Source organism: Chelonoidis abingdonii, chromosome 15, assembly GCF_003597395.2.
Source record: "Chelonoidis abingdonii isolate Lonesome George chromosome 15, CheloAbing_2.0, whole genome shotgun sequence".
Lineage (NCBI taxonomy): Eukaryota > Metazoa > Chordata > Testudines > Testudinidae > Chelonoidis > Chelonoidis abingdonii.
Genome location: NC_133783.1, coordinates 44827637 through 44855517, shown reverse-complemented (window position 1 = coordinate 44855517; position 27881 = coordinate 44827637). Strand labels below are relative to the sequence as shown.

The 27881-nt window shown below is 43.6% G+C and overlaps 1 protein-coding gene across 5 annotated transcripts in view; it reads right to left on the bottom strand.

Moving 5' to 3' along the window:
- Positions 1–27881, bottom strand: part of CTBP2 (C-terminal binding protein 2) — a 230760-nt gene that overhangs the window by 96008 nt on the left and 106871 nt on the right. For all 5 annotated transcript variants that reach the window (XM_075072475.1, XM_075072477.1, XM_075072474.1 and 2 more), the window contains one exon: positions 220–378. In XM_075072475.1, coding sequence (XP_074928576.1) covers positions 220–277 — 58 coding nt within the window. In that variant the 5' untranslated portion in view covers positions 278–378. The remainder of the gene's footprint in view (positions 1–219; positions 379–27881) is intronic.

Genomic DNA, 27881 nt, shown 5'->3' with positions numbered 1-27881 from the left:
CCTAGACTACAGATAAGAGTGCCATTCCACTATAAATTACTAAGCAATGCAAATGAGATGGCCAGTAAGCCAAAGTCTTATCATTTGCAGGTCACTTTCAAAACAGGAACAGGTGTTTCACTTACAAACACCAATGCTACCCATAGTTGAGCAATTCTACTTTCGTTTGAAGAATCGATGCGGATTTCATTAGAAATATTGGATTATGCTCAGTCTTACCTTCACAAATTCTGTCCAATCGCTGTCGTTTGACTTTGTGTTTATCCACAAGTGCCATTCTTTACTGTATTTTGTAACTTTCTGATTCAAAAAGCAAAGCAGTCCTCCAAATCTCAGGAAAATTCACAGGAGTCTGAGTGCATAACGGCACTATAAACCCTGAAACAAGGAAAAAGAATCCTTATATTTAGGACCCTTGGTGCAAAGGATGACAATAGTCTATACTTGACATTACTGTGGACTTTCTGAAATGAAAGTTACAAACTGAATACTTTCTACTCATGTTCTCAAGGAGCACCAATATACATGAGCATGGCAGTATTGTTAAAGTGTTATAGGTAAGCTTTGCCGGTTTCATTTCAGCCTCAGAAACCCAAACGGTATTCACCGGCTCTGAAAGATTAGGGACAGAGCAAAAGAAAAGTTACTTTGCTCTTCTGATATCTCCTTTGAACACTTGCACTTCGGATATCAAGTCTTATTCAATTCATTTCCAGTAAAATAGTTGTCACTGGAACTACACTTTGGACTCCTGAAACTTCCAGAGTTTCTCTCTATAGAGAGAGATATGTTACCCACAATTTTTTTTTACACACGGCCCAACCACAATTGCAGTTTGTTCTCTCAGTTGTACTCAAAAGGCCAGTATTACACATTTGATGCTGGATGTGACATTTCCAACACACACACCCTTTAAAGGCTGCCACATATCTGTGTCTCATTAAATAAAGCAATCTAGTAACTGGCAGATATGGCTAATTTATAAGAAGTGTTCTATAAAGAGACAAGGTCCCAATTCTTTCCCAAAGGAATTAACAAAATCAGGCAAATAGAGACACTTGCATATTATGCATCACTTTTTCTTTATTTTTTTTAAATAGAGCACAAGTTTTGTTTAGTTCTTGAAATATGCACATCTGAGCAGTCTGCGCTCAGAATAGAGACTAGAAGTGCCATTCTGGGACTTTAATGCAACAGTCCTATCATAAACCTTTGACATGAGGTTGCTTTTCAGAGCAAGCACCACCTAATTGTTAAATGAATTGGGAAATAAGTGAAAAGAGCTCTTGCTGACATCTGATTTCCAGTAACTGTCTACCACAGGCATTAAAATTTTACTAAATAAAGCTATACTCCCAGTAATTCAGTGTTAAAACTATCCTGCCTCAGGTGCTTGGGGAAAGGTTGATGAACATGAGCTAGATTTTGATATAGTATCCTTGTCTTGTGTTATGCCGACCTACTTGGTCTTCCAGTCATCAGAGCAAGCTGGTGAGGTTCTACTGTTCATGTTTTTAGGTGAAGAAGAGGTTTTTGTTGGAGAAGGAACTGATGTTCAAAGCCAACATCTGTCATTCAAGGTCATCTGTGGTGGGTGAAATGAAGGTGGAGAGAGGGTGGGGAGAACTGCCTTTGTATGTACATACACACAATGATGGAAGCATTAACAAGTTCTTGGTTCAGATACCATTAAGATCCACCTGTTACACACTATATCACGAGCAACTTTAAAGATACAAATCTAATCAAAAGATTCTATGTACTTGAAGGAGTCTGGCTCAAGAGACAAAGATGCAGGGCCACTTAGAAAACACTCACAAAGATAGGCAAGTGGGTGTACCCATCTGATCACAGCAACTCACAGCAGCACACTAGTGTAGGCATTGCAAATATCTTCTGGAACAGCCACTTTAGGTTTCCCTGGATTCTTAGTGAGTTTACCAAACCTCTCTACTTTGTTGCTGCAGGGGCACATGAGCTATATCAAACAAGGAGTTGCAGGGCACTTCACTGAAACTCAGAGGAAAGGCAATAAAGTAAATGTGTTTCCCAAACTTGTTCCGCCGCTTGTTTACCTGCCCCGTCCACAGGTCCGGCCGATCACAGTTCTCACTGACCGCTGTTTGCTGCTCCAGGCCAATGGGAGCTGCTGGAAGCGGCAGCCAGTACCTCCCTCGGCCCGCGCCACTTCCAGCAGCTCCCATTGGCCTGGAGCAGCAAACCGCAGCCAGTGGAGCCGCGATCGGCCGGGCAGGTAACAAATCGGCCGCCAGGGGCTTTCTCCACACAAGCAGTGGAACAAGTTTGGGAAACACTGAAGTGAGGGTAGCAAAGCTGCACATTGATTTAATGCCACATACTGGTAGCAAAGGCTACTACAGCAAGAAACTCTTTCCCAAAGACAGGTTTCAGAGTAGCAGCCATGTTGTTGTATCCACAAAAAAGAACAGGAGTACTTGTGGCACCTTAGAGACTACAAATTATTTGAGCATAAGCTTTTGTGGGCTACAGCCATTTCATCAGATGCACAGAATGGAACATATAGTAAGGATTTATATACACGTACAGAGAACATGAAAAGGTGGGAGTTGTCCTACCAGCTCTAAGAGGCTAATTAATTAAAACTTTTGTAGTGATAATCAAGATAGCCATTAACAGATAGTTTGACAAGAGGTGTGAAATACTTAACATGGGGAAATAGATCAAGTGTGTAATGGCTCACCATTCCCAGTCTCTATTAAAGCTAAGTGATAGGGTCTAATTTGCATATTTATTCAAGTTCAGCAGTTTTCTCGTTGGAGTCTGTTTTATGAAGCTTTTCTGTTGCAAATTGCCACCTTTAAGTCTGTTACTGAGAAGCCAGAGAGGTTGAAGTGTTCTCCTACTGGTTTTTGAATGTTATGATCCTGATGTCGTTTGTGTCCATTTATTCTTTTGTGTAGGATGTCTGGTTTGGCCAAGTACATGGCAGAGGAGCACTGCTGGACATGATGGCATATATCACATTGTAATGTTGCAGGTGAACAAGCCCCTGATGGCATGGCTGATGTGATTAGGTCCTATGATGATGTCACTGAATAGGTATATGAGAGTTGGAGTCGGGCTTTGATGCAAGGATAGGTTCTGGGTTAGTGTTTTTATTGTGTGGTCTGTGGTTGCTGGTGAGTATTTGCTTCAGGTTGTGGGGGCTGTCTGTAAGCAAGGACTGGCCTGTCTCCCAAGATCTGGAAAGAGTGAGAGATCATCTTTCAGGAAGGTTGTAGATCTTTGATGATGCACTGGAGAGGTTTAGTTGGGGGCTGAAGGTGAGGGCTAGTGGCGTTCTGTTATTTTCTTTGTTGGACCTGTCTTGGTAGGTGACTTCTGGGTACTCTTCTGGCTCCGTCAATCTGTTTTTTCACTTCAGCAGGTGAGTACTGTAGTTTTAAGAATGCTTGATAGAGATCTTGTAGGGGCCTGTCTCTGTCTGAGGGATTGGAACAAATGCGGTTGTATCTTAGAGCTTGGCTGTAGACAATGGATCGTGTGGTGTGTCCTGGAAGGAAACTGGAGGCATGTAGGTAAGTATAGTGGTCAGCAGGTTTCCAGTATAGGATGGTATTTCATCCAATGAAGTGGGCTGTAGCCCATGAAAGCTTATGCTCAAATAAATCTGTTAGTCTCTAAGGTGCCACAAGTACTCCTGTTCTTTTCCCCAAAGAGTAATCAGTATAGAGCTGCCAAATTTCAGCATTTTACGGGCACAATTAAAGAAAAGCACCATAAAGTGTTAAAACAGTCAAACAAAAAAATGTAGAGAATCTCAAATTGTGCACCGTTCATTCAAGGTTACCACAGTACAACAGAGGAAGGGAATTATTGTCATCTAATAAGTATTACGGAAAGCCCTCTACCCCATTGTCAGTAGTGTTGCACACTGTGGATGTGAAATACATAAAGTTTAACAACACAGTACATAAAATTTTAAGTAACAATGTCTTATGATACAAAGTGACAAGGACCATGGTAAACATAGGTGTCTGGGACTTAGAGAACACAGGGTTGATGTCAAGCAGCTGACGTTGGGCAATACACATAACCTCTCTGTGCATCTGTTTCCCCTTCTGTGAAAAGGGGATAACAGCACTTACCTACCTTTGCACAGCCCTTTGAGATCTTCATATAAATGGCATTAATTGCAAAGTACTGTTATATATCTTGTATATTACCCCTTCACCTCCAGCAACTAAGCTTGTGCAACCCCTCCCCCCCCCCCCAAAAAGGTCAGTGCAAGAACAATCTCCCAGAAAACACAGGTTATTAATAGTTAACGAATGCAGTAAGCTCGAGTGAAATGAGGGAGCGGGGTAAAGGCTCTAACAAATCTGCTGCATATCAAGATGACAATTTCACGGAGATTATTGTTATTATTATAAATGGTTATCAATTATGCATCACATTGATAGTTAATTTATAAAAAGAAAAGGGCTGTGTTGGTACAGCTGAATTCTGACTGATGGAAAATAGGCGATTTCCTGGTAGTTAATGGCCAATTTCCCAGCAACACGACTGCAGCATAATCTCAGAGATTTATAGCAATAATTAATTGATTTTTTTAAAATGTAAGGGATGCTACAGAACATGAGTCCCACTCACATTAATAATTAATGAAACATTCTAAAGTACCAAAACTTCCATTCCAGACACAGAAGCTTTTCCTAAAATCAAGAGCTTGTTATACTAAAAAAATCAACTGAGTGTTAATGTAGATAATGCCATACAAACAGATAGCATTTCCATTATCAGCATTTAAAAAGATATACCTGTCTTTTAACTTAATAAATACCCGTCCCACTCCCAGGGAGATTTGGCTGGGCAGCAGGTCCAAGCTGAAAGTCTGTTTGGAGTTGGGCCCGTGCTGCACAGGGAGGGAGGCAGGAAAGCATCATTTGTGGATCTCATGAGAGTAACGTATTGTGAGCTTGATCACGTGGGATGGACGCTATTGTCCACAAAGAGTGACTGCAGATTTTAAGGATCTCAGTGATCTCTTTTAACCCTTTCCCAAAAATTGCCCCCCACAGCCTTCCACCCTCTCAGATCAGCAGCATTTTCTCTTGTGTGGCAAGAATGAAGGACAATCATAGAATTGGAAGGGACCTCAAGAGATCATCTAGTCCAACTCCCTGCTCAAAGTAGGACCAATCCCCAAATGGCCCCCTCAAGGACTGAATTCACAACCCTGGGTTTAGCAGGCCAATGCTCAAACCACTGAGCTATCCCTCCCCCCGAATGATTTCTTTGCATCCCTTGTGTTCTTTAAGAGAAGATCTCCCAAGCAATATCACCAGACTGCACCATACGGGATGGGTAAAATAACAGTTCAGATCCCAAGTTCACATAGCACTACTGTTACACAATCTACAAGACCTGTCAATCTCTCATCTCCTTTTCCCGCCAAACTTCCACAGATGGCAACATCATGCCCCTTGCTGGCTGCACAGCACCCCACTTGTACCATCCTAAGGAGCCGGTTTAGTACTGATTTTTGAGGAATTTTTTTATAATTTTTGTTTTCATATTTCTGTTGAATCAAGTTTATTTAATCTGTCAAGACTCCTAATGAATTACAGGTTATTTATGAGATCCCAATTAACATATAGTTTCTTCTTTGTAGTGACAGTTTCATGGAGCTAAACACTTTCACCATGGTTGTATTTATGTTTCTTCTGATAAAGTCTATGGTGTTACCAGTGCAATCAAAACAGGCCCTGGGGCTTCCTTTACTCTCATTACCAAGGCTCCACTTTTATATGCTGTATATTAAAACAAATCCTGACAATAAAAGTTCTCATTCACAATGGCTTCACTTTTCATATGGTCAAAATCTCCATTTATAAGTCTTGGCTCATTTCAGCAGCACTGCACGTGGTAATTATATTTTCAGATTATAAACTGCAAGAAACACATGTGTCTGAACATATGAAGAAAACTTTGTTACCTGTATGTTAAGATTACTACTTAGAATCTAAAGTTATATATTTGTGTATCGAGGAACCCTGCATCATGTACATGCCAAATACAGGTTACAAGCCCTCACAAATCACTGTCCGCCCACTAAGTATATACTCAACATAAGTCTGTTTGTTTATAAGCCGACCCCCCAGGATGAATCTGTAAAAAAGGGAAAAATTTTATAACCCGTTCATAAGCTGACTGTATAATTCAGGGGTCAGCAAACTGGCTCCTGGGTCATCAGGATTAGCCGCTGGGAGGCCAAGATGGTTTGTTCACCTTCAGCATCCGCAGGCACAGAGCTAAACCTAAGTAAACAAAGTGTCCTGGCGCGCCAGCTGCTTACTCTGATGGGCCAGGACAGCAACTGGTGGGGAAATTTTTTTGGGAGGAGAAGCTGGGAGACAGGGAAGCAACCTCTGTGACCACCCCCTACATGACTCCACCCCTAGCCCGGGACCCCACTCTCTCCCCATCCCTTCCCACCTTATCTGGGGAGGGCCAGGGGAGGATGTCTCTGACCTGGCTGGAGCTGCTCCAGCAGGCTTGGCAGCACGGCTGCAGCCTGATCCAGTGGGCCGGGCCAGGCGGCGTGGCTGCAGCATGTTCCAGCAGGCTGGGCTGGGCAGCATGGCCACAGCATGCTCCGGCGGGCCGGGTGGCGTGACCACAGCCTGCTCTGGGGGGCAGGGCCAAGTGGCATGGCTGCAGCCTGCCAGCCCCGGAGCTGCAGCTGCTTTGGAGGCTGGGGGGAAAGCAGCGTGGCCAGAAGTGGAGAGACTCTGGCCCTGCCTCTTTCCTTCTGGCTCTGCTGCCTCTCCTTGCTCCCTCTGTTGGGGGAGGGGCTGTGCCCCACCTCTCCTTCTCTATACCTGTTCATAAGCCGATCCCCTTCTCTGGTGCTTCCCTTTCTTTTTTTAAAACAATTCAGCTTATGAATGAGTATATAGGGTACAGTCCACCTACCCAAACAAAGATTATCTTCCATGTCTTTGGCCCATTATCAATCAAAGGCACATCTACATCTTGCTCCCCCCCCAAGTATATTCAAAGCAGAGTCTCTACCCTCTTCCATCCTTGATTCTCACGGTAGCCAGAAGAGGACTATATCACATGGTTTAATCTCCATATATAGTCTAGAAACAACACAAATTCACTCATTCACTATTAGAGCCGTATAGAGAATGCAAATTCCGTTTTGTGAAGGATACTGGGATTTCAAAATTTGGTTTCATTCTGATTAGGAACCCCAAAATTCCAAAATTCTCCACAAAAGAAAATCCCCATTCCAATTTGTTTCATTCCAAAATTGAATGTTTCATTCCAAAAGTTCAAAATGGGGAGTTCCAACCTAGAACTTTTTTCCTCCAAAACAAAATTTTGGTGAAATCAACATGATTTCGCAAAGTGTTTTGATCTTGACTAAACTGCATTTTCTGACAGAAAGTGGCACCATCAAAGCTTCTCTGACCAGCTCTATTGACGCTACCATTCCCTGGAGAAAAGCTTTCTGCAAAGGAAAATAATGATAAATAATAACCACCCCCACCATAGGCATATTGCATAGCTTAATTTAATTTCCATTCTGGGGCCCTTCCTAATAATTTTAACCAGTCCATTTGTGTTTGACAGATGTTTGTGAGGATACCAAGCAGCAATAAGAACACAACTTAAGAGACTATTAAAAATATGACAAGAGCACCCAGAATGGGATTTAGCAGGCATGAATAAACTGGAGAAAACCAGATGTGAAAGGCACAGAAAAAAAACAGGTCACTTCACAACCTTTACATGAAACTGTTATTAAGAAAAGGTTTTTCCATTTTTGCTGTGCAGGACACAGCTAGTTGAGCACAAAACTTCTATTTACTCTTAATGATTTCTATATCCAATTAAATCTCAATATAATCACACGGTTAAACATTACAAAAAATAAAATAACTGTAAGCAGGCAAGACTTAAAAATATCAGGGAGAGCAATTAAAACATAAACAAATCTTGCCATATAATGGAATTTTAAAGCGCAAGAAAGAGGAAGACATATACTAAAAAAAAAACAAAAAAAACTGTAGTTCTTGATCTTCAGCAAGATTAGGAACCAAGTGAAATGATTTACATATAGTAATTGCATGTACTTGCTGGTCTCCAACAGTGTCTTTCAAAATGCAAATTTCCTTGAAAACACTGGGACATTATTATAGCCTAGTATTTATTTACTTGTTTGTTTGTTTAAAGGGAATCTACCTAAACACAATGTTTTAAAGGGGGAGGGGGTAAACACAAAAACTCTGATGCAAAATATTTAAATAGCTTCTTAATACTGCATATTAAACACCACCCAGTCCATGAGCCAGAAAATGAGAGAAAATCTGGATGTATTAGGATGTATTTTGTTCTCCTAAGTCACAGAAACGGATGTTTCCAAACAATGAAATGCATGCTGCTTAGCTTTTTTTAATTTTTGCCCATGCTGGGTGCATTTATGTGAAAGTATTGAAGCCAAATGTTGCTGAAGAGTAAACAACTCCACCCAAATCCATGTATGGAAGAAACAGGAAATAATCAAATCTGGAGTTCAACTCGGTCCTGCCTCTCAGATGTAAGGAATGCCCATCGTTTAGAAGACCTGGCGAAGTCTGATAAAAGAATTTCATTCCTCAATGCACTATTTTCCTGTAAAGATCTCTTGTGATAATTATCTCATTTCATATCCTGTCGTCCCTACTATCCTGGGGTTACCATGATAAGGGATTGCACAGAGAGGATGTTTGACCTGCCTCAGTTTATAACTATATTTATATATTAAAAGTGAAGAGGAAATAGGAATCTGAAAATGTTTTTGTCTCATGCTCACTGACCAAAAATTATTATAATGTATAACACCATGAGGACGATTTTATGGATAAAGTCCTTATAGGGCATCTAAGCATCCAAAAGACCTTATACTGTGTCTAGCTGGGATCTTTAAAAAAAAATCTCCACTGCTAATCTACCATCAATGCAGCTCAACCAGTGACAGCAAGAATGAGAGCCCTTCCACACCTGAGGCACTGGCACTGCTTTACCAACATCTTATCTAGCCCTGATCAGAGCAGGTTTAGATAGGACAGCAATATGAACTCTGGTAGCCACATGAGCACCAATGGCATCACCACTCAAGCTCCAGTAGTGCCCCAGTGCTGGATTTCCAAAAACATTTAGACACAAGAACCAATCAACACTTCCTGATCATTCAATTTTTTAAAATGAGAAGAAGAAAAAAATTGGTGAGAGCTGTTGTTTCACCACATTTTTAATCTTTGTAGAGTGCAGATAGGTGTTTTATAAATACCTAGAGACCAATAATAAAGAAGAGAGGGAGAGAGCCAGAATAGGAACAGGAAACAAGTCCCATGATCACACATCTGGCTTGTTCTAATACAGGGGTCGGCAACCTTTCAGAAGCGGTGTGCCGAGTCTTCATTTATTCACTCTAATTTAAAGGTTTCTCATGCCAGTAATACGTTAACGTTTTTAGAAGGTCTCATTCTATAAGTCTATAATATATAACTAAACTATTGTATGTAAAGTAAATAAGGTTTTTAAAAAAAAAACTTCATTAAAATTAAATTAAAATGCAGACCCGCTCGGACCGTGGCTAGCCCAGCCAGTGTGAGTGCCACTGAAATCACTTGTGTGCCGCCTCGCACACTTCGCTATAGTTGCCTTACCCCTTCTAGTATATTGTGTCACTCTTTGAGTCAAACTCTTAATTTACCAAAGGAGAAGACATTGTCATACCACATACGACTGTAGGGCACAAGGTCAAACAGTCCAGGTCCTTCCTTCCTAAGGATTTTATGATCATTCATACATGGCAATGCAGATGTTTTTTCTTGTTCTTATAGTAGCCATTCCGAACTGTTCATATATTCTGTATTGAGGTTTTAAGAGACTCACTACTTTATAATACTCTATCCTTCATCCTTCATTTATTCCAAAACCCTCCTATAACTGTTCTTTAATTGCCCATTACCTGGTCAAGAATAAAGAGCGCAGTTACTCACCCTTGCTGCAGGAACTGACCTTTATTTCGAGATGAGTGTCCCTGTGGGTGCTCCACTTTAGGTGTCGGTGCGCCCACGCGCCTCTTGATCAGTAGATTTTATTGCAGCCAGTTACTACCTATGCCGGCCACGCATGCTTAAAACTCGTCACTCAATTCTGAGTGTCGTTCACTCAGAGAGCCAGGTGGCGGCCCGATACCCTCAGGTTCCTTCTCTACAACGGAAGGCATACCCCAACTCCGAAGTAGAGGGAGGAGCGTGTGTAGGTGGAGCAACCCAAGCAGGGACACTCATCGTCGAAGAAACGTCAGTTACTGCCACCAAGGTGCGTAATCTCTTCGAAGCGAGAGAAGATGTCCTTGTGGGTGCTCCACTTTAGGTGACTTCAAAGCCAATGTATCTCAGGCGAGTACGACTTCGGACTCTGGCAGGAATGCCAGATACAGCAATACTGCCCTGCCTAATCGATGTCAGAGAGGGGCCCTTGAAGGAAGGCATAGATGAAGTTAATGAATGCATGGTGGAGCAGGCCCCGGTGGCCGGCCCCACAGAATGTCTGACCAAGGTACTCTGCGTAGGAAGCGCTACAGAGGTAGGATACAGATTCCAATGGAATGTGTCCCGATCAATGCCGGAGGTCTGTAAATGGTTTCCCCTATCTGATAACAGAGACGTGTCGCACTCAGAGATTGCATCTCGAAGCTTCGAGCCAGAGATAGGCCATGCCCTTGAACTCCGCAACTAGAGACAAAGAGTCCAGCGCAGCCTCGGAGGGTCGTTTCTGTCCAGATAAAAGGCACAAGGCCCTATGCACACCAGGTGTGTGGCATCGTGGCCTCAAGGGAGTTTGCGTGTGGTTTCGGGAAGAAAGTTGTAACTGTAAATTGGTTACATTGCAGGTGAAAAGGAAACATGAACTTCTTGGAAGAAAGTTTTTGGGTGTAACGCCGCAGAACAACTCTGTCTTTGAAGAAGAGGGCACATGTGATTCCGCCACCAGAGCTGCCTATTCTCGCCTGCCCGTTCGGTGGAGGTTAATGGGCCACCCAAAAGGGCTGTTTTCATTGAGAGGTGCAAAAGAGCAGGTGACTAAGGGCTCAAAGGTATGTGGGATTAAACAGGACACTACTACGTGAAAATTCCCAGGGGGTAGGTGACTTAACATCTGTTATAGGGTTTGGCGCCCCTTCAGGAAACCTTTGGTGACGGCCATGAGCCGGTTATTCCAATGCTCATGTCTGGGTAGAGGATTTGAAGAGGCGCAGCTGCCGGCACCGCGCCGGTTTGGGTGTGCCCAGGAGTAGTGCGCTGCCGGCACTGCGGCCATTGCAGCGGCTGAGGCAGGGGCACGCTGCTGGCACCCATGGCCTCTTGCCGCGCCCCTGCCCAGGGGAGTGCACCTCGCTGCACTCCGCGACCAATTTTGCCTAGGTGCCAACGGGACAGGAGCGACAACGACGCTTCGCTGACGATTGGAAGTCGTTCCCTGCCTCAGTAGCTCTCTGTGAGAAGCTGTGGCTGAGCATCCAGAAAAGCTTGAGGACCTGCCTTTGGTTGTCAGCACAGAGGGTAGGGCATCTCCGGGGGACCCCCACCCTTGTTTAAAGTCTCTCCTGTGAGACTGTTCTGCTTCTTGCCTCCGCTCCAGGGAGGGTTAAAGCCAACGCTCCCCACCAGTTTCGATGATCTGGCTGGGGCGCGTGTGGGAGTGGGTTTGACCCTTCCCATCTCTGAAGCGTCTGCTAGCTCATCGAGCATGGTGTTCCATCACGCCTGGGATTGTATAACAGGCTTATATTCTGGATGTGGTTTGCAACGCAACCAATTCCAGAGCTTTCCATGGTTCTTGAACAAAGAGAGAGTGGGAACGAGCCCCTCGTTTTGTCTGATGCTAGAACATGCAGGCAATTGTGTCTGTTAGTTATCGCGTACATGCTGATTCTTGATTAGTTGGGAGGACAGACGGCAAGCATTCCGGAATGCGCGAAGCTGCTTAGAACATTTTATGTTTAGGGAAGGTCTGGGTAGTGGAGACCATAGCCCGTGTACCGTGTGGATGACGAGATATGGGCCCCCCAGCCAGTGAGGGATGCGTCGGTGTCATTCATCACCACGTTGGCAGAGTTCTGGAGGAGGACTCCAGACATGAGAGTGTCAGAGGACTGTCCACCGTTATGACAGAGTCCTTGCCCAGTAAGGTATGGTCAATGATTTGTTTATTGAGTGCACGTTTGGTGTTGTAAACCGTTGGCCCAGTCAAGCTTGGAAACACTCTCAATGTGCGAGACATGCATTCTGACCAAGAAAGTGCACGAGGCCATGTGCTCCAGTTAAGTTGAGATGGCAGTCCTCGGGTGCACCGACCGAGGGCTTGCCGTGAAGCCTTTGCAGCCGCAGTTGTATAGTATTGACACGTCTGGGATGGAAGGATGCCCGTCGGTTCTGGGCCCAAGTCTGAGCTTGCTTCTATAAAGTCAGGCGTTGGATAGGACTTAATGTGGATTTTTTCGCATTGGGTTGCCAGGCCCCAGGGATTGAAAAACACTCGATGGTGATTTTTATTGAAGCGGTAGGCCTCGGCGTGTGTGGAAGGCCCTTGAGAAAGCAATCGGTCCAGGTAGGAAATATTACTAAACCCCTTGTTTCCGGAGGTAGGCGTGACTACCGGTAGAAGTTTGAGAGAAAACTCGAGGGGCAGTGGAAAGGCCAATGTAGAACTCTGTATTAGTAAATGCATCGAGCCAAAGGTAAAAAAGGAGAAAACGTGTGGATAGTGACGTGCAATAAGGCGTCTTGTTACGGTCGAGGGCTTGAAACCAAATCACCCTGCTTTCGGGCTGGAATTGATGGTGGTGAGGTAACCATTATTGCAAACTTTTGTTTCTGACGAAATTGTATGGAGTACTGCTGAGGTCGACGAATGCGTCGCCATTCCTCCAGTTTTTCTGTGTTTAGGAAATTAAGGGGGCAGATCCTTTCCCTCTTGTGGCATTTGGGCAACGAGTTCGGATAGCACCAGGTGAAATAAGATGTTGTACTTCTTGCTGGAAGAGTGGGCTCTGTGAAAGGTGTCCCTGAAAGAGGGAAAGGGAGGCTGTGTGGGTGAGGTGGGGAGCTAATGAAGAGGAATGGGACAGGAATACCCCGGTGTGATGACCTTGCTTGACCCACTTGTTGGTGGTAAATATCTGCCATTGGTGTTTCAATAAGGCTGTAGACGATTGTCCAAAGGACAGTTGTGAGCAAGTACATGCGCCGATAGGGGCGACATCTTTCGAGACCCTCGACCAAGGGGAGCGGGGGCTTCAAATTTGTTTATTATTTTGAGGAAGTTAGGGTATCCCCGAAGGAATTGGGCGACGGCGCTAAGTATCTGGACCTCTGCGTTGGCGTTGTTTGTTTGTTGATTCACTGAGCTCCGGAAATGCTGAGTATATGAGGGTAGCCGGAGGTGGAAGGGTGATTTTTCTGTAACTTTTGCCTTCTGTCTTGTTAGGGTCTGGATACCTTAAGGTTCACAAGTCGTACTTGAGTCCTTCATTTGAGTGCGCACCTCATTAGCGTGGAAGCAAGGAGTTTATGAACCATCAAAAGGAGTTCCTCTATGTGCTATGAGCTTCGTGGGAAGAGAGAAGAGGAAGCCAGGAAACCTCTGGTCCGATGGCGCTGTAGCGGTGTTATGGGATCCTTGCTTGCAGTATTGGCTGAATCCAGAGCTGCTTGAAGAGCCGTGCAGGATATGATTTGCCCTCGGGAAACTAAAGCTGTAAACTGTTGTTTCTTGTTGTCTGGGATGTGTTCAATAAAGTGCACGAACTATTATGTTGTTTTATGGTCGTACTTTGCATTAGATATTGCGTACAATGGCAATTAAACGAAATTGCAACGTTGAAGAGGCCTATACCTTACGACCCAGCAAGTCTAAGCGTTTGCCCTCTCTGTTGGTTGGGTATGCGAAAATACTGCTTGTTTCACTGATTGGCTGCGTCCACTACCAAAGAGCTTGGCCCAGGATTTGAGAAAAGGAACTTTAGAGGCCCCTTCGAGGAATTGACAGTATTGCCGGTCCGCCTGTTTATGCAGGTAGCTGGCTTTGTGGCTAGAGTCTGCCAGATGGATTTAGCAGTCGGTCCAGAAGGGTTGATGTTAATTGGTCAGGTACTTCCTCCCAAATTGATTCTAAGCTCCATTGGCCACCCTTTTGAGAGATCTTGGAGTTCTGAAAAAATCATCTGATGGCATGGAGGGGAGGAAAGTAACGCCTCCTCAGGTGGTGACATAGGTACTGAGAATACACCTGGTCAGGAGATGGAGTTATTTGATCTGAGCGGTGCGAGGTCGTCGCCGTCCAAGTGCGTCATAGGTTTTGACAGTTTTGCGTCTAGTGTGGTAGAGTCGCGACGTGCTGCCGAGGGAAAGATGGCACGAGCCCAATACTGCCATGGTGGTGGAAAAGGCATGCAGGTGCCATCCCGGGTTAACAACCCCCAGGAAGGGATCTTGAGTTGGTGTGGGACATTTTCCTGTGTTCTGTGAGGACAGGAATGTGGGGGTAGAATGTCAGATCGCACGGCATCACAGCCTGTAGTTCAAAGTACGCTTCTCTGGAGGAAGGCTGCTCGGCCCTTGAGTCTTTGTATAGAGAAGCCATCCCCAACAAAGTGATCATAGTGTAGGTGTACCTAGTGAGGTCAACTTGAGTGGGTAATCTGTAACGAGGGCAGTCGTAGGCGAAGGCCAAGATAGAGATACCCGTGAGGAAAACCGGGCTGCACCCAGTAGTGTAATCTTGGCGCTCCATTCAGTGCCAAAGTAGCGCTCGTAGATTGCCGGATGCCGCAGGCAGTGCCTGATATTAATAGCAGGCTTGCGTGTCCTCTCCGTCGGTGCCTGAGTTGTCGGTGCCGCATCATTGCGTTGCTGATAGGTGCCACGCTCGGGCAGGGCAAACTGAAAGCCTCGTCGCTCGGCACCAGAGGCGCTCCCGCTGCCGCCAAAAAGGCACCAGGCGGGTTTAGCGCAAGTACCAAGAGAGCCCGCTCCTCAATACACTCAGGAGGGAAAGCTGACGAGCTGTAGGAAACTGACGAGCTGACGGAGAAGGTTGTACCCACCGAAGCTTCTGTTATGCTTGTAAGCTCTCTTTTTAGCTGATTTCTTTAGGTTTTTTGTTTGTTTGTTTGTTTTGTGAAGGGTTAGAAGCTGGGTCTGGAGGCAGAGTCGAGCCAGGTCTGAGGTAGATAGCAGGGATTTAAGTAAAAAAGTTTTAACTCCTGTCCTTCCTAGCTCTAGAGCTTAACTTGCGTGCCACAGTGAGGGCATTTTTGAGAATATGGTTCTCCCCCCAAGCATTTTATACACTTGAGAGTGCCCATCCCAAAGAGGAATAGCGTCCTTACAAGAAGAGCAGCGCTTAAAGCCTGTGGAGCCAGGCATATTTGAAGCACTGACAGAACGAGAGAAGTTTTTTTTTTTTTTAACTAGTAGGAAAAGGTAGATACACTAACTAAGGTAAGTAACAGAGAAAAACTAGCTAACTACAGGAATTTTAAGAAAAGAAAGAAAATACTAAGGAGTTTGCTGAGCTCCGTCTCAAAGCCGGGGTGGTAGAGAAGGAACTGAGGGTACTGGCTGCACATGCTCTCTAGTAACACACTCAGAATGAGTGACAGGTTCTAAGCATGCGTGGCCGGTAGGAGTACTGCTGCAAAAAATCTCTGATCAAAGGTGCAGGGGTGCACCGACACCTAAAGTGGAGCACCCACAGGGACATCTCTCGAAGAAGAACCTAAGGCTCTACCCCAAATTTAGCTCAATATCACATGTGAAAACTACAACTGCCTTGTCTTAAATGAGTTAATTAACAGATGTTAAAGACATCTTTTTTCCTAGTGTCATCACAGATCCAAATCAGACTTGTCATTAACCTGAACTATAACTATGGTTCTAAAAAAATAAAACCTCTATTATTTAAATTTGATAAGATCTGTTATGAGAAACTTTTTTTTTAATTGTTTATGATTTGTACCTGAAATTCTTGAGCTGGATGAAGTGTAACATAATAGAGGTTCCATAATATTATGGCCAATTATTTCTTACACAAACTGCAGTGGCTCTAGGGTGGGGGAAAAAACAGATAAACACTGTAAGCTTGATAATATACTTATTTTGCTGCCAGGGAAAGGACAGGTTCTTGAATGGGCTTTTAGGTTCCTGGATACTGAAGGATATTAGTGCTCTTTGTGCAGAGTCAGACCAAGACCACAGGAAAGTGAATTACCAATGTATTCAGTGATTCTGAAGTGCATGTTAGATACCAGGCTATGTAGATCTCCACTGGCTCCTCATTCGCCAAGATAACAATTTCTAAAAGCCTTTTTCCTGGCCCTACCACTGGCCTACTGGGTGACCTTGGGCAAGTCACTTTATCCTCCTTTTACAGATGTGGTAACAGACGTACCGGGAGGTAATGAGAATGACCTCCCTCTGTAAAGCACTTTGAGATCTGCTGATGAAAAGCACTACATAAGACCTAGGTGTATTTATGATTGCATTTCTTTATTAGCATTTTATTGAAACAATGGTTCTGAGAGGTGTGGACTGTCCCCCATTAATCTCATTTGAGTCTTAATTCTAAAAGCCCAGCATTAACTATTTAACTGCTGATCACTTCAGCAGATGTGATGGGGAACGTGTGGGATGAAGCCCGCAAGTGCTGAGAATCGAGTTTTGCTGCAAGGAAGGAAATGAAGAGGGAATTACTAAGGTAAGACGAGGAGACAGAGAAAGGGAGAGAAAAAGAGAAAACAAAGTGTTAGAATGCATGAGGTGCGGGGTAGAAACTCCTGAGAATGTAATGCCTTTGTATAAATGAATGATACCTGCTGAAGTGGAATACCATGTTCAGTCCTGGTCACCACCCTCTCTTTAAAAGATAATAGCAGAACTGGGACAGATGGGAAGGGAATCCAGAGACTGGCAACAACAACAAAACAGAGACGTGGAAGGACTTCCAGATGGAGCAGCTGAAAAGACTGCTTTTGTAACAATGTCCCTGGGTGGTCTCTTGGTCCTGAATCCAGAACCCCTGAATCTGAAAGCACGAGTTTCTACTATTTGAGCTAAAGGGCTAGGTCTCTTATCGCAGAGACAGCAACAGATAGATTAAGCTCAGTTCAGAGTTTAGTCTAGGGAGACAGAGAGCTGCACTGTGTTAGCATGGGTTATAGAGATGAGATGAGTAAGAGGTGGTATCCTAGGGGCAGGCACAATAATGAATGGAATAGAGAAGGTAAATCACATCACTTACCCTCTCGCAATAAGAGAACAAAGGGATACAAGACAAGAAATTTTAAAATGATATAAAAGGAAATACTTTTTGAACGTACAGGGGGGGTTCAGCTCAAAATCAACTTGTGGAACTCACTGCCACAAGATTCCATGGACGCCAAGATCTTCAAGAATCAAAAATGGTATTAGATAGTTATATGGATAATGAGAACCACTATAGTTTTTCCATTAGGAAAGAAAACAAAGTAAACAAAAATGTATAATAGCTATAGATCCTCATACTCTGGGGAACCTCCACCTGACAGGGGTTAGGAAGAAACATCCCCTATTCCATTACTGTCCACTATGTGATCTCTCTCATTCTGTTGGAGACAGGATAACAGATAGGCTGTACCACAGGTCTGATTCGATATGGCAACTCCTATGTTCATACACTCCTGCAAGTTAATGCACATGTGACTAATTCACTCACTTGAGAACTCACAATGAGTTAAAAAGAACTTCTCACACATATGGTGTTCAGACTTGCAGGCTCATGCCCTCAGTTTGGATTCTAAATTGGGGACATCTGCGGCCTGATTCTCCACTCCATTAAACAGAGCAGTCAGATCCTGAGGGATTTTAAAGCTTTTCTACTTGGGTGGATTTTCTACAGCACCAAAGGGAGTTAGAGCTCCCGGGTGCTATGGTAATACAAATATATAATTAATAATAATTTTCAACGGGAGATGGGCACCTAACTTCCTTAAGAACTTTCAAAAATTTTACCCATTGAACTGAACATCCTCCATGACCTTTCAGTTGGCTACCTTGTTGACCTGGAGCCTGATCTACAGCCTAATGAAGTCAACGGGGAGTCTTTCCATTGACTAAAATTGTCTTTGTCACCAAATGGCCACTACTTTGGTAGCATACCTAACTGTTGGTACATGACTCATGGCACACTAGAATTCTGGCCTATGAAAGACTATTGCCCACAAAAAACTAGACAGACAGAATTCTTGGCTAAGGAAAAACTGAAGTTAATTAAATGTAATTTTTTATTACTTAATATAATTTTGATGTTGCCAAGTGCTCAGCGATTTTTGGTAGTAAGGACATTCGGTGGGAATGACTAAAAGGCTCAGTGGGAGGTAATGTGCCTTTCACATCTAAGTGACTCATCTGAATTCTTCTCATAATCATAATGATAAAAAAAAGTGACTTCCTCAAATGGCTGTTTGGTGCCCTTTCCGAAATTGGTGGGTTCAGGTTCTAGTGGACACGTGTGCACACCACAAAGGTCACTATCAGAACTGGCACTGTTGCCAACAGTCTGATCGCCCCATCTACACGACGCGTGAAAATCGATTTTAGATACGCAATTTCAGCTACGAGAATAGCGTAGCTGAAATCGAATATCTAAAATCGAGTTACTCACCCGTCTTCACCGCGCCGAATCGATGTGCGCGGCTCGCCATGTCGAATCCGGAACTCTGTTTGTTTTGGTGGAGTTCCGGAATCGATGTAAGCGCGCTCTGGGTTCGATATATCCCCGTCTAGACGAGACGCGATATATCGAACTCCGAGCTTTCGATTTTAACGCGCCAAAATGGCGCGTCGTATAGACGTGGCCACAGAGTTGATATATGGCAACTCTCAACTCTGGAGGTTGTCCGATGAGGCACAGCAGCACTGACTATCTGGAAGATGTATGGATTGACATGGCCTATGCTGTTACTGTTCTGTCTTTAGAGGACTTCACTCTCCAGTCCTGTCAATCACTACTGCCATTTTTCCTTTAATATTAAAAGGGGCACTGTATAACAGAAAGTGATTGATTGAAGCTGAATCTAGAATGGCTGGGGAAGCTATATTGTTATAATCAAAGACAACACCTGGGGAAAAAAGTGTAGTAAATCTGTTCCTGCAGTCTGATGGAGAAAGCAAAAATACAGCAGGTTAAACATCAGTACACCTCTACCCCGATATAACACGATCTGATATAACACGAATTCTGATATAACATGGTAAAGCAGTGTTCCCAGAGGGTGGGGCTGTGTACTCCGGCAGATCAAAGCAAGTTCAATATAACATGATTTCACCTATAATGCGGTAAGATTTTTTGGCTCCCGAGGACAGCGTTATATCGGATAGAGGTGTAATATGTTTAAGTAATAACAGACACTCCCATTTTAACATCTGTTGATTAGAAATAAAGAGCTACTCTCTTTAGTGAACTACAGAGAAGAACAGAATACTGTAGGATGCCTTCACACAAGAAATTTAACAGTTTTAGGTGACTTGCTATCATATAAGTGAGCAAAATGAACCGTGACTCATATCAGCCTGCACATCTGTTGTTTAACATGCTACATAGTGATGCAGACCACATCTTAAAACATTATACAACAAGATAAAGACTCTGCTAAAATAGTACGGCTTCAAAGGTAGAATAAAGGGCCTGATCCTTCATTCCTCACACACCCTGAACTCCCACTGATAGTATCCGTAATCTTTTCTATTGCATCAAAGCTGTTTGTTTAATCAGCAAAAAGGGTCACAGTCAAAGGTGACCTGCAAAGGAAAACAAATAAATTGGCTTGTGCCTCCTTTTTTCTCTCCTTCTTTAGTATGTACAAAGAAGGCCAGACAGTTTTTGTTTTAGTGTTGTTTTTGTATTTTTAAAGTTTCTTTTCTGCTTATATTTCACATTAGAAATTCAGGTCCTGTCTAGCCTAAAAGACTTCATGATGACTGGAGAGCTGACAGTATTACAAGATACAAGAAAAATTGAGGGGCAGGGATTTTTTATAAATATCTGGGGTTTGTTTTTTGTTAACGTCCATTCAACATTAATAACTAATATTGGAGAATGGAATTCTTCATTACTAATTCAACAATGCATCCTCTTCAGTCACCAGTATATATTCTCAGAGACCTTCAATAAGTCCTCATGCAAAACTAAGGGACAGCGGAGTTGATATATTTGATATTTCTAAGGAAGAAAACCAGGCAAGAAAATAGTTTTAAAGAAAACAAAAATGCTCATCATCCCTCCCGTATGCATCCTAATGAAGCAATATAGGCTATTCAAATGAATTAAAAAACCACTTTGCAGGTCATCTTTTAGGCATCTTAAGCGAACAGTCTCCTCAAGCAGGTTCATGCACTGCCTCTCCAGCACCTCCACACTCTGCCAGTGTGCTGGATGGTGGGAGGGAAAGACCAAGATCAGGAACTGCTCCCAAATCACCTACATGTCTTACAGAGCACAACCTACTGCTAGGCAATCACTAAGTTCCCTTCTTCAGTAGGTTTTTCAAAATATCCATCACAAGTAAGGGACACATCAAAATAACTATGCTGACTGACCAGTAGGCTAATTTTTTTACTTTTAGTTTAATATCAAACAAGTGCAAATTCTATACCTCAGATCTAAAAGCCCCCATTCAAAGAGATCTTTGCAACACTGAAAAATGAAATCAGCTTCTATAGCTCTTCACATTTTTTAAATTGTTTTTAAAGAAGTAAATCTTCATTCTTTGAAGATTTGTATGCTCAAAAGCCCTCTTCTTCCCTCTGCGTTATTCAGCAGAGCGTCAGAACTATCCCAGCCAAATTAGAAACCACTGGAAAAAGGTGTCTTCATTTGCAGTTTTCTAAACTGAGTTATATGCTTACTTGGCCATCAGAGGGCATTTTATACTAGGGAGTGAGCTGCCTGCACACAGCTTGCGAACAGCACTGCTAAACCTCATCTGCAGTTGCTAAAGAACAGTTTCCATCTACTTTCATTTAGCAGTTGTCACTTTTCAACCTTTCCATATGCTGCCCGTAGATGAGCAAGCAAATGCAAGGACAAGAGGAAAATAAGATGAAGCCATGACTAAAAGCCATGGTTAAACAAACACTTATCAGACATACAGCTATTGCTGCTTCCTGGGTTTGGGCTTTTTTCCCCCTCCCTACTTCCGGATGCAACAAAAATCCTTCCTTTGTTAATCTCATGAGCAGCAGATTATGTTTTAATTTTTAAATGATTAACTGAGAAAAATTCTAGATTGTGTCATGGCACCATTCTCTGTCTTCTGAGCTAGAGGTTAGAGCTTATCTCTGAGAGCTGAACCAAGATAAATTGAACTTCCAAACTGTTAAAAGACAGGACGTGGCCACTTACATGCAGATGGGAGCTCTTGGCACTAACATGCACCCAAATGTGGAATCTAAACATCCTACTGCTCTAGGAATCCCCACACACAGCTACCCACTTCCCTTCCCCCACTCCTCCCCACTTCGGACATTTCTCCTCTGCCTACCTAAATATAAATCAAATTAGGGGGAAAAACCAGATATCTTTTATACCAATAATATAGCTGTGTCCATCTCACACTTCGTCTCTTCTCATGTACTATCAATTCCTCTGTCCAATCACCGACACCAGCCTCAACACTGCTTGTCTCCTGCTTTCTTCTGTCACCCCTTATGCACAGAAGGACCCACTTACCCCAATTACCCCGGTCATCCTTCTCCCCATTAACACCCAGGGGAAAACTTACTAGAGTACAATACTCACAAGCAGTGAGTTCATAATGAGAAGTATAAAAATATAAGACCAACACCCTAAAGCTTCTAAATTATTCTCTCCTGTGGATAGCCAGCGTATCCTAACATTGTGGTATCTGCCTTTTAGGCTGTAAGCTCTTCATCTTTATCTTTGTGTCTTCTGACATCCCAAGCACCATGTCATTTCAAAATAAAAGATAGAATAAGACAGGAAAATAGATACACATGCAACAAAAGACACACACCTGCATTTATTTAGTACCATATTACATACTCCATAATATGATATGGTATTTTACATACACATTCACACACATAGAATGTGAGCCCCTGCTGTAAAATTCTGGTCTGGATTTCACTCCCCAAGAAGCATAGCAAGCATTTAGATTCCGGGGTTTGGTCCAGTCCTTACAAAGACAGGGGACCTTTGTAAAAATCCATTCTGAAACTGGACTCTAAATCAGCATCAAGTTGATAGGGTTCAGGTTTGATGTTTCAGCTTTGGTCTTGTGTGTCTGAGATAGTCCATGTCCTGGGCTGAAACTGGCAGCATTAAGTTCAAGGTCTGCGATAAGTTACTAGTTCTACATTACCTGTTAAAGTTCTCGTACATAAATTCTCCAACTGAGGATGGAGTTTAATAAAATATGGTTTAAGTCAATGGCCTGGGCTTCCCCCACTGTACATTTTCTCAGAAGCTATTTTACATTCATAGATTAAAAACTTGCAGTATTTTTAAAAATACTGCAAGTCGTCAATCTTAAATATGAAACAATTCATATTCCTTTGGTAATCTTATTTCTCACTGAAGCAGCGAGGGAGTGCTCCGAAGTATAGTTACGCATTATTTGTCTTACCGTAGCACCTGAAGACTGCATTCAAGACTGAGACACCATTGTGCTAGACTTGTACAGACACACAGGCCAGCTCTACACTATCACTTAAGTTATATTGACATATGTTGCTCAGGGATGTGAATAAACCTTCCCACCCCCCACTGAGAGACATAACCAGGGGTGCTTAAACTGGGGGGTGTAGTTATTACGTGGGGATCCCAAGCTGTCAACTTCCACCCCCAAACCCCGCTTCGCTTCCAGCATTTAATAGTGTTAAATATATAAAAAAAACTGTTTTTAATTTGTAAGCGGGGGGCGGAGGTAGCACTCAGAATCTTGCTGGGTGAAAGTGGTCACCAATACAACAGTTTGAGAACCACTGAACTGCACCAACCTAAACGCTAGTGTGGACACCCCTATGTCGGTGGGAGACACAGCTGCTGCTGTTCATTGGGGGTGGATTAATTAAGTTGACGGGAACGCTCTCTCCCATCAACTTAGAGCAGCTACAGCAAGAGACAATTCCTACCTCAAAGAGCCTTCAATCTGAATTGGCAAGACAGACAAAGGGTGAGAGAAAAAGGAATATCATCTCCATTTTACAGGGGGGGAACTGAGGCATAGAGAGATCAATGACTTGCTCAAAGTCACACAGAAAGACTGTGGCAGAACCAGGAACTGATCCCAGATCTGCCAAGTCCTAGGGCTGGTCTACACTACAGGAGAAAATCGATCTTAGATACGCAACTTCAGCTACGTGAATAACGTAGCTGAAGTCGAAGTATCTAAGATCGAATTACTCACCGTCCTCATGGCGCGGGATCGATGTCTGCGGCTCCCCCTGTCGATTCCGCAACTCCGTTTGGGTTGGTGGAGTTCTGGAATCGATATAAGTGCATTCGGGGATCGATATATCGCGTCTAGATGAGACGCGATATATCGATCCCCGAACAATCGATTGCTACCCACCAATACGGCGGGTAGTGAAGACGTAGCCCTAGTCTAGTAACTCAGTCAAACTTTGTCTCTGTGTAAAGTCCCTAATTTGATACAGAATACAGAGGCAGCTAACAGGCGCACACAGGTGGTTCCAGTGAACAGACTTTTATGGCAGCTTACTCAGAGATCACTCTGTACATACTGCACCTGTGTTCATTCCTGCTGGTGTGGTGATGTGAGAGCTGATACATCACATACCTGAGACAATTCTCTGAGTGCTAGATGTCACAGATATTCATCCATGTTTTCAATAATGCCTTTCTGCACCAATTGGTTGGGGAAAGAAGGGAATGTTACAAGAAACTTCCAGCTGCCAAGAAAAGCATCTTTAAGGACAAGTGACTTTTAGGGCTCTATGGTCAAAAAAGTCCTTTTAAGCCTTGAGCATCACCCTTTATTCATAATTTCTAAGGCTTTTGTTAATTAAAATCAGACAATTAATCATTAGAGGAAGATCAGAATGGCTCCAAGAACAGGTAGGGACACAGGAAGCCTCCTTGTTATCTTTTTATATCTGGCTCAGTTTCATAGTGACCAAGCATTATTGCCAGCTCATAGCTGTTTAATGGCTCATGAGGAATGAGTTGGTGGTCTCAGTCCAGTTCCTTAGGAGACAAATACCCATGTCACAAAAAACATCATGAAACTGGTAGTAAGCAGTGCCCTAATTAGCATAGCATTAGTAGAGAGGCCCTGGAACAAATTGGAAGTGGGCACAGAGAGTTCTCTTACTCCTAGTGAAGGTTCCTCCAGATCAGCCTGAGAGATATTGGTGGGAAAGTCTGAAGTGCAGCTCACTGTGCTGTACTTGCATTGTAGATAAACAGAGGTATCCAGGGGCCATCAATCCAGCATCTTTCACAAGCACTAAATTCACTTAAGGAGCAAAAAGTCCCTACATCTTGCTCCTTACTGTCACACATGGGCCTGGGCCCACAGTCTTTTCTGAGGTAACCTCCCAGAGACTGACTGGGAGCTTGGCTTGCACTGGGAATGCAGGATCTAACCCTTAAGATTAATCAGAATCAGCAGGCATGTCTACCTTTAGGAAATCTTTTGAGTTATAATGTTTGGCTCTTATCTTAATGCTTATATTCACTAATCAGACTTACATAAAAAAGTCCTCATCTGCATTGATTTATTTAGCAACATGAAATAAAATAGCCTGAAGCTATTCATGTTGTTTAACATACTTTTTTTTCTTTATATAGATGAGGTCGTGCGTAAAGAAAATTCAAAGAGGGAAACTGTTTTGTTTGTAACACTGATTACTATCATTGAAGAAACTATATTCTAAGAAATCTCTGAAGGGGGAAACACGTGTAATATCCTTAATAACTAAGCTAATTCATCTTTTGCTGGCCAACTGATAGTGAAATCTGAAATGGTAAATTTACAGCATTTCTCGTTCCAAGTTCTGCAGCACTCCAAACTTCTCTCACTTTCAGTGAGCCCTTCTCCTCTTCATTTTCACATCCATGCCAGTTTTAGATAGAGTTGCCAAGTGTCCACTTATCGACTGGAATGCCCAGTCAAAAAGGTACCCTGGGGCTCCAGTCAGTAGCCGTTAAAAGTCTTCCCTGGCTCCATACAGCTCCCAGAAGTGGCAGGATGTGTGGCTCCTAGACGCAGGGGGGGCCACAGGGACTCCATGCACTGCTCCACCCCAAGCACTGAATCCGCAGCTCCCATTGGCTGGAAACCATAGCCAATGGGAGCTGCAGGGGCAGCGCCTGTGGATGCGGGCAGCATGCAGAGCCCCCTGGCCCCTCTGCCTAGGAGTCAGACCTGTCTGCCGCTTCCGGGAGTTGTCTGAGGTAAATGTCACCCAGCTGGGCCCACACCCTTCACCCCCTGCCCCAGGTCGGCACCCCCTCCTACACCCTAACTCCCTGCCCCAGCCTTGAGCCCCCTCCCACACCCAAACGCCCTCCCAGAGCCCACACTCCCTCCCACATCCCAACCCCCTGATTCAGCCCTGATCCCTCTCCTGTACCCCAAACTCCTCATCCCTGGCCCCACCCCAGAGCCCACATCCCCAGCCAGAGCCTGCACCCCTTCCCACACCCCAACCCGCTGTCCCAGCCCTGGGCACCCTCCCACACCCTGACTCCCTCCCGGAGCCCACACCCCAACCTCCTGCCTCAGCATGGAGCCCTCTCCTGCCCTGAACTCCTCATTTATGGCCCCACCCCAGACACCACACCCCCAGTCCAATGAAAGTAAGTGAGGGTGGGAGAGAGCAAACGATGTAGGAATTGGGGATGGAGTTAGCGGAGGCGAGGCAAGTGTGTTCGGTTTTGTGCGATTAGAAACTTGGCAACCCTAGTTTTACTATGCAAAAGAATGCAAGGCCAAGCTGTCATATAAGTATATAGTACAGTGCAAATCTTGTCCTTCCTCCTTATGTAGGGGGGAGGATAATTTCTCGGGGAGGGGGAGGGGGAGGAACAAGAAAAAAAATGCTTTGTTTGAAAAATTTCAACCAGCCTAATTCTGATCTTTGTTTATACATGAATGTGGGGTTTTTAAAAGTACCCTGAGTCAGCCAAACTCTGCTTCCACTGAAGCTGTGTGAGTTTTTTGATGGACTTAAGGCCATAAAAACAAAGGCAGTATAGACTTGGTGATCTCACAGGTGAGCACCACTGAGCCCCAAATAAAACCAGCTATAGGAGCAGTCAGTTGCAAGTCAAGTACACTATATGGTTCTGTCACTGCATCTAGTCCTGAGTTTTATAAACCCTGCTGTCCCAGTCCCAAGCAAAGACAAACAATTATGCCAGTTGTATAGTGGCGAAGGCCAAAAGCCTTCAATCCAGCAAGATGCTGTGCAGTCTGGCTCAGATCAAACAAAGCCAATAAGCATGTACTTAAGTTTAAATAAATGAGCTGCCTCACTGAAGTCAAAGGGCTAGTCACTTGTTTAAGTGCTTTTCTGATTCAGGGCTATATTTCTGTGCCTCTGTACTGCAACACAAGATGTAGTATGCGGAATCACCCACTACCAAGAGAGCTTCTGCTCATCAGCTTACTAGTAACTATAACTTTTCCTTCCTTTTGGGTTTCACACCTGAAACTTTCACAATATCATTCATGTGGGGAAGGAGAGACACAGAGAGGTTTAGATAACAGTAATAAATAAGAGAAAATAACTCTCACATCACTTATCTTTAGCAGCAAGTCAGAGTATCCTCTGGACCTTGTACAGGTTTGCATAATCAACAGATCTTTCCTATGAGCCTTTCCAGTCTGCCGTATCAAGGCTATTTTGCGATTCAACAACATGCAGATTATTGACCTAAAACTATAATGGCTCATCTGGAGCCATAATGGTCCATTGTGTGTCAAGGCCTACTTGCGACTCAATACATAGACTACTGAAGCAATGAACTGTGATGGCTCACACAGAGTTGTGACATTTATTGTGGCAACACCTACTTGTGGCCCCGTTAGTGCACAGATCAGTGACACAATACACACTAATGGCTGCTACTTGGGGATGCATTATTCCACAGATCACTGATGCAATGGACCCTATTGGCTAGGTATTAACCTAGACCAGAATCTATGTTAATACAGCTAACAACAGACACACAAAATCTACATACCGAACACTGTTCCTGAGACTTCCGGAGAGAACGTGCACACTTGGATGGACTAAACATAACACGAAAATGTCTTTCTAGACAACACAAACTGGACAGCCCTAAATTGTGAAATTTTCAGAAAGTTCTGAGCTACCAAAATTTGGGATTCATAATGAAAGTCTTACTGGAACCAAAATTTTAGCTAATGCTGCCAAAGGCCTGTTACAAATTAATGAAGATAGCAGGAGTAAACAGTCACCGTGGAAAACTAAGGCTCAATTCCTGTACTCAATTCCTGTACTAAGAACTTCATGGAAACTAGGCATAAAACTCAGGGCCTAAATATCCAGTAAAACTATTTTTATTTATTTTTCTTTTAAAGTTTCAGGAGTTGTGCAGGAGGTCAGACTAGATGATCATAATGGTCCCGTCTGACCTTAAAGTCTATGATTCTATGGGAGCAAAAAGACTAAAAAAGCAATACAAAAGTACACACACATCTATTTTTCCCACTGAAAAAATTCTTGGAAAATAACAATAATCCAAACATACCGGAAATTAAATGTGATAAAATAAGTTTC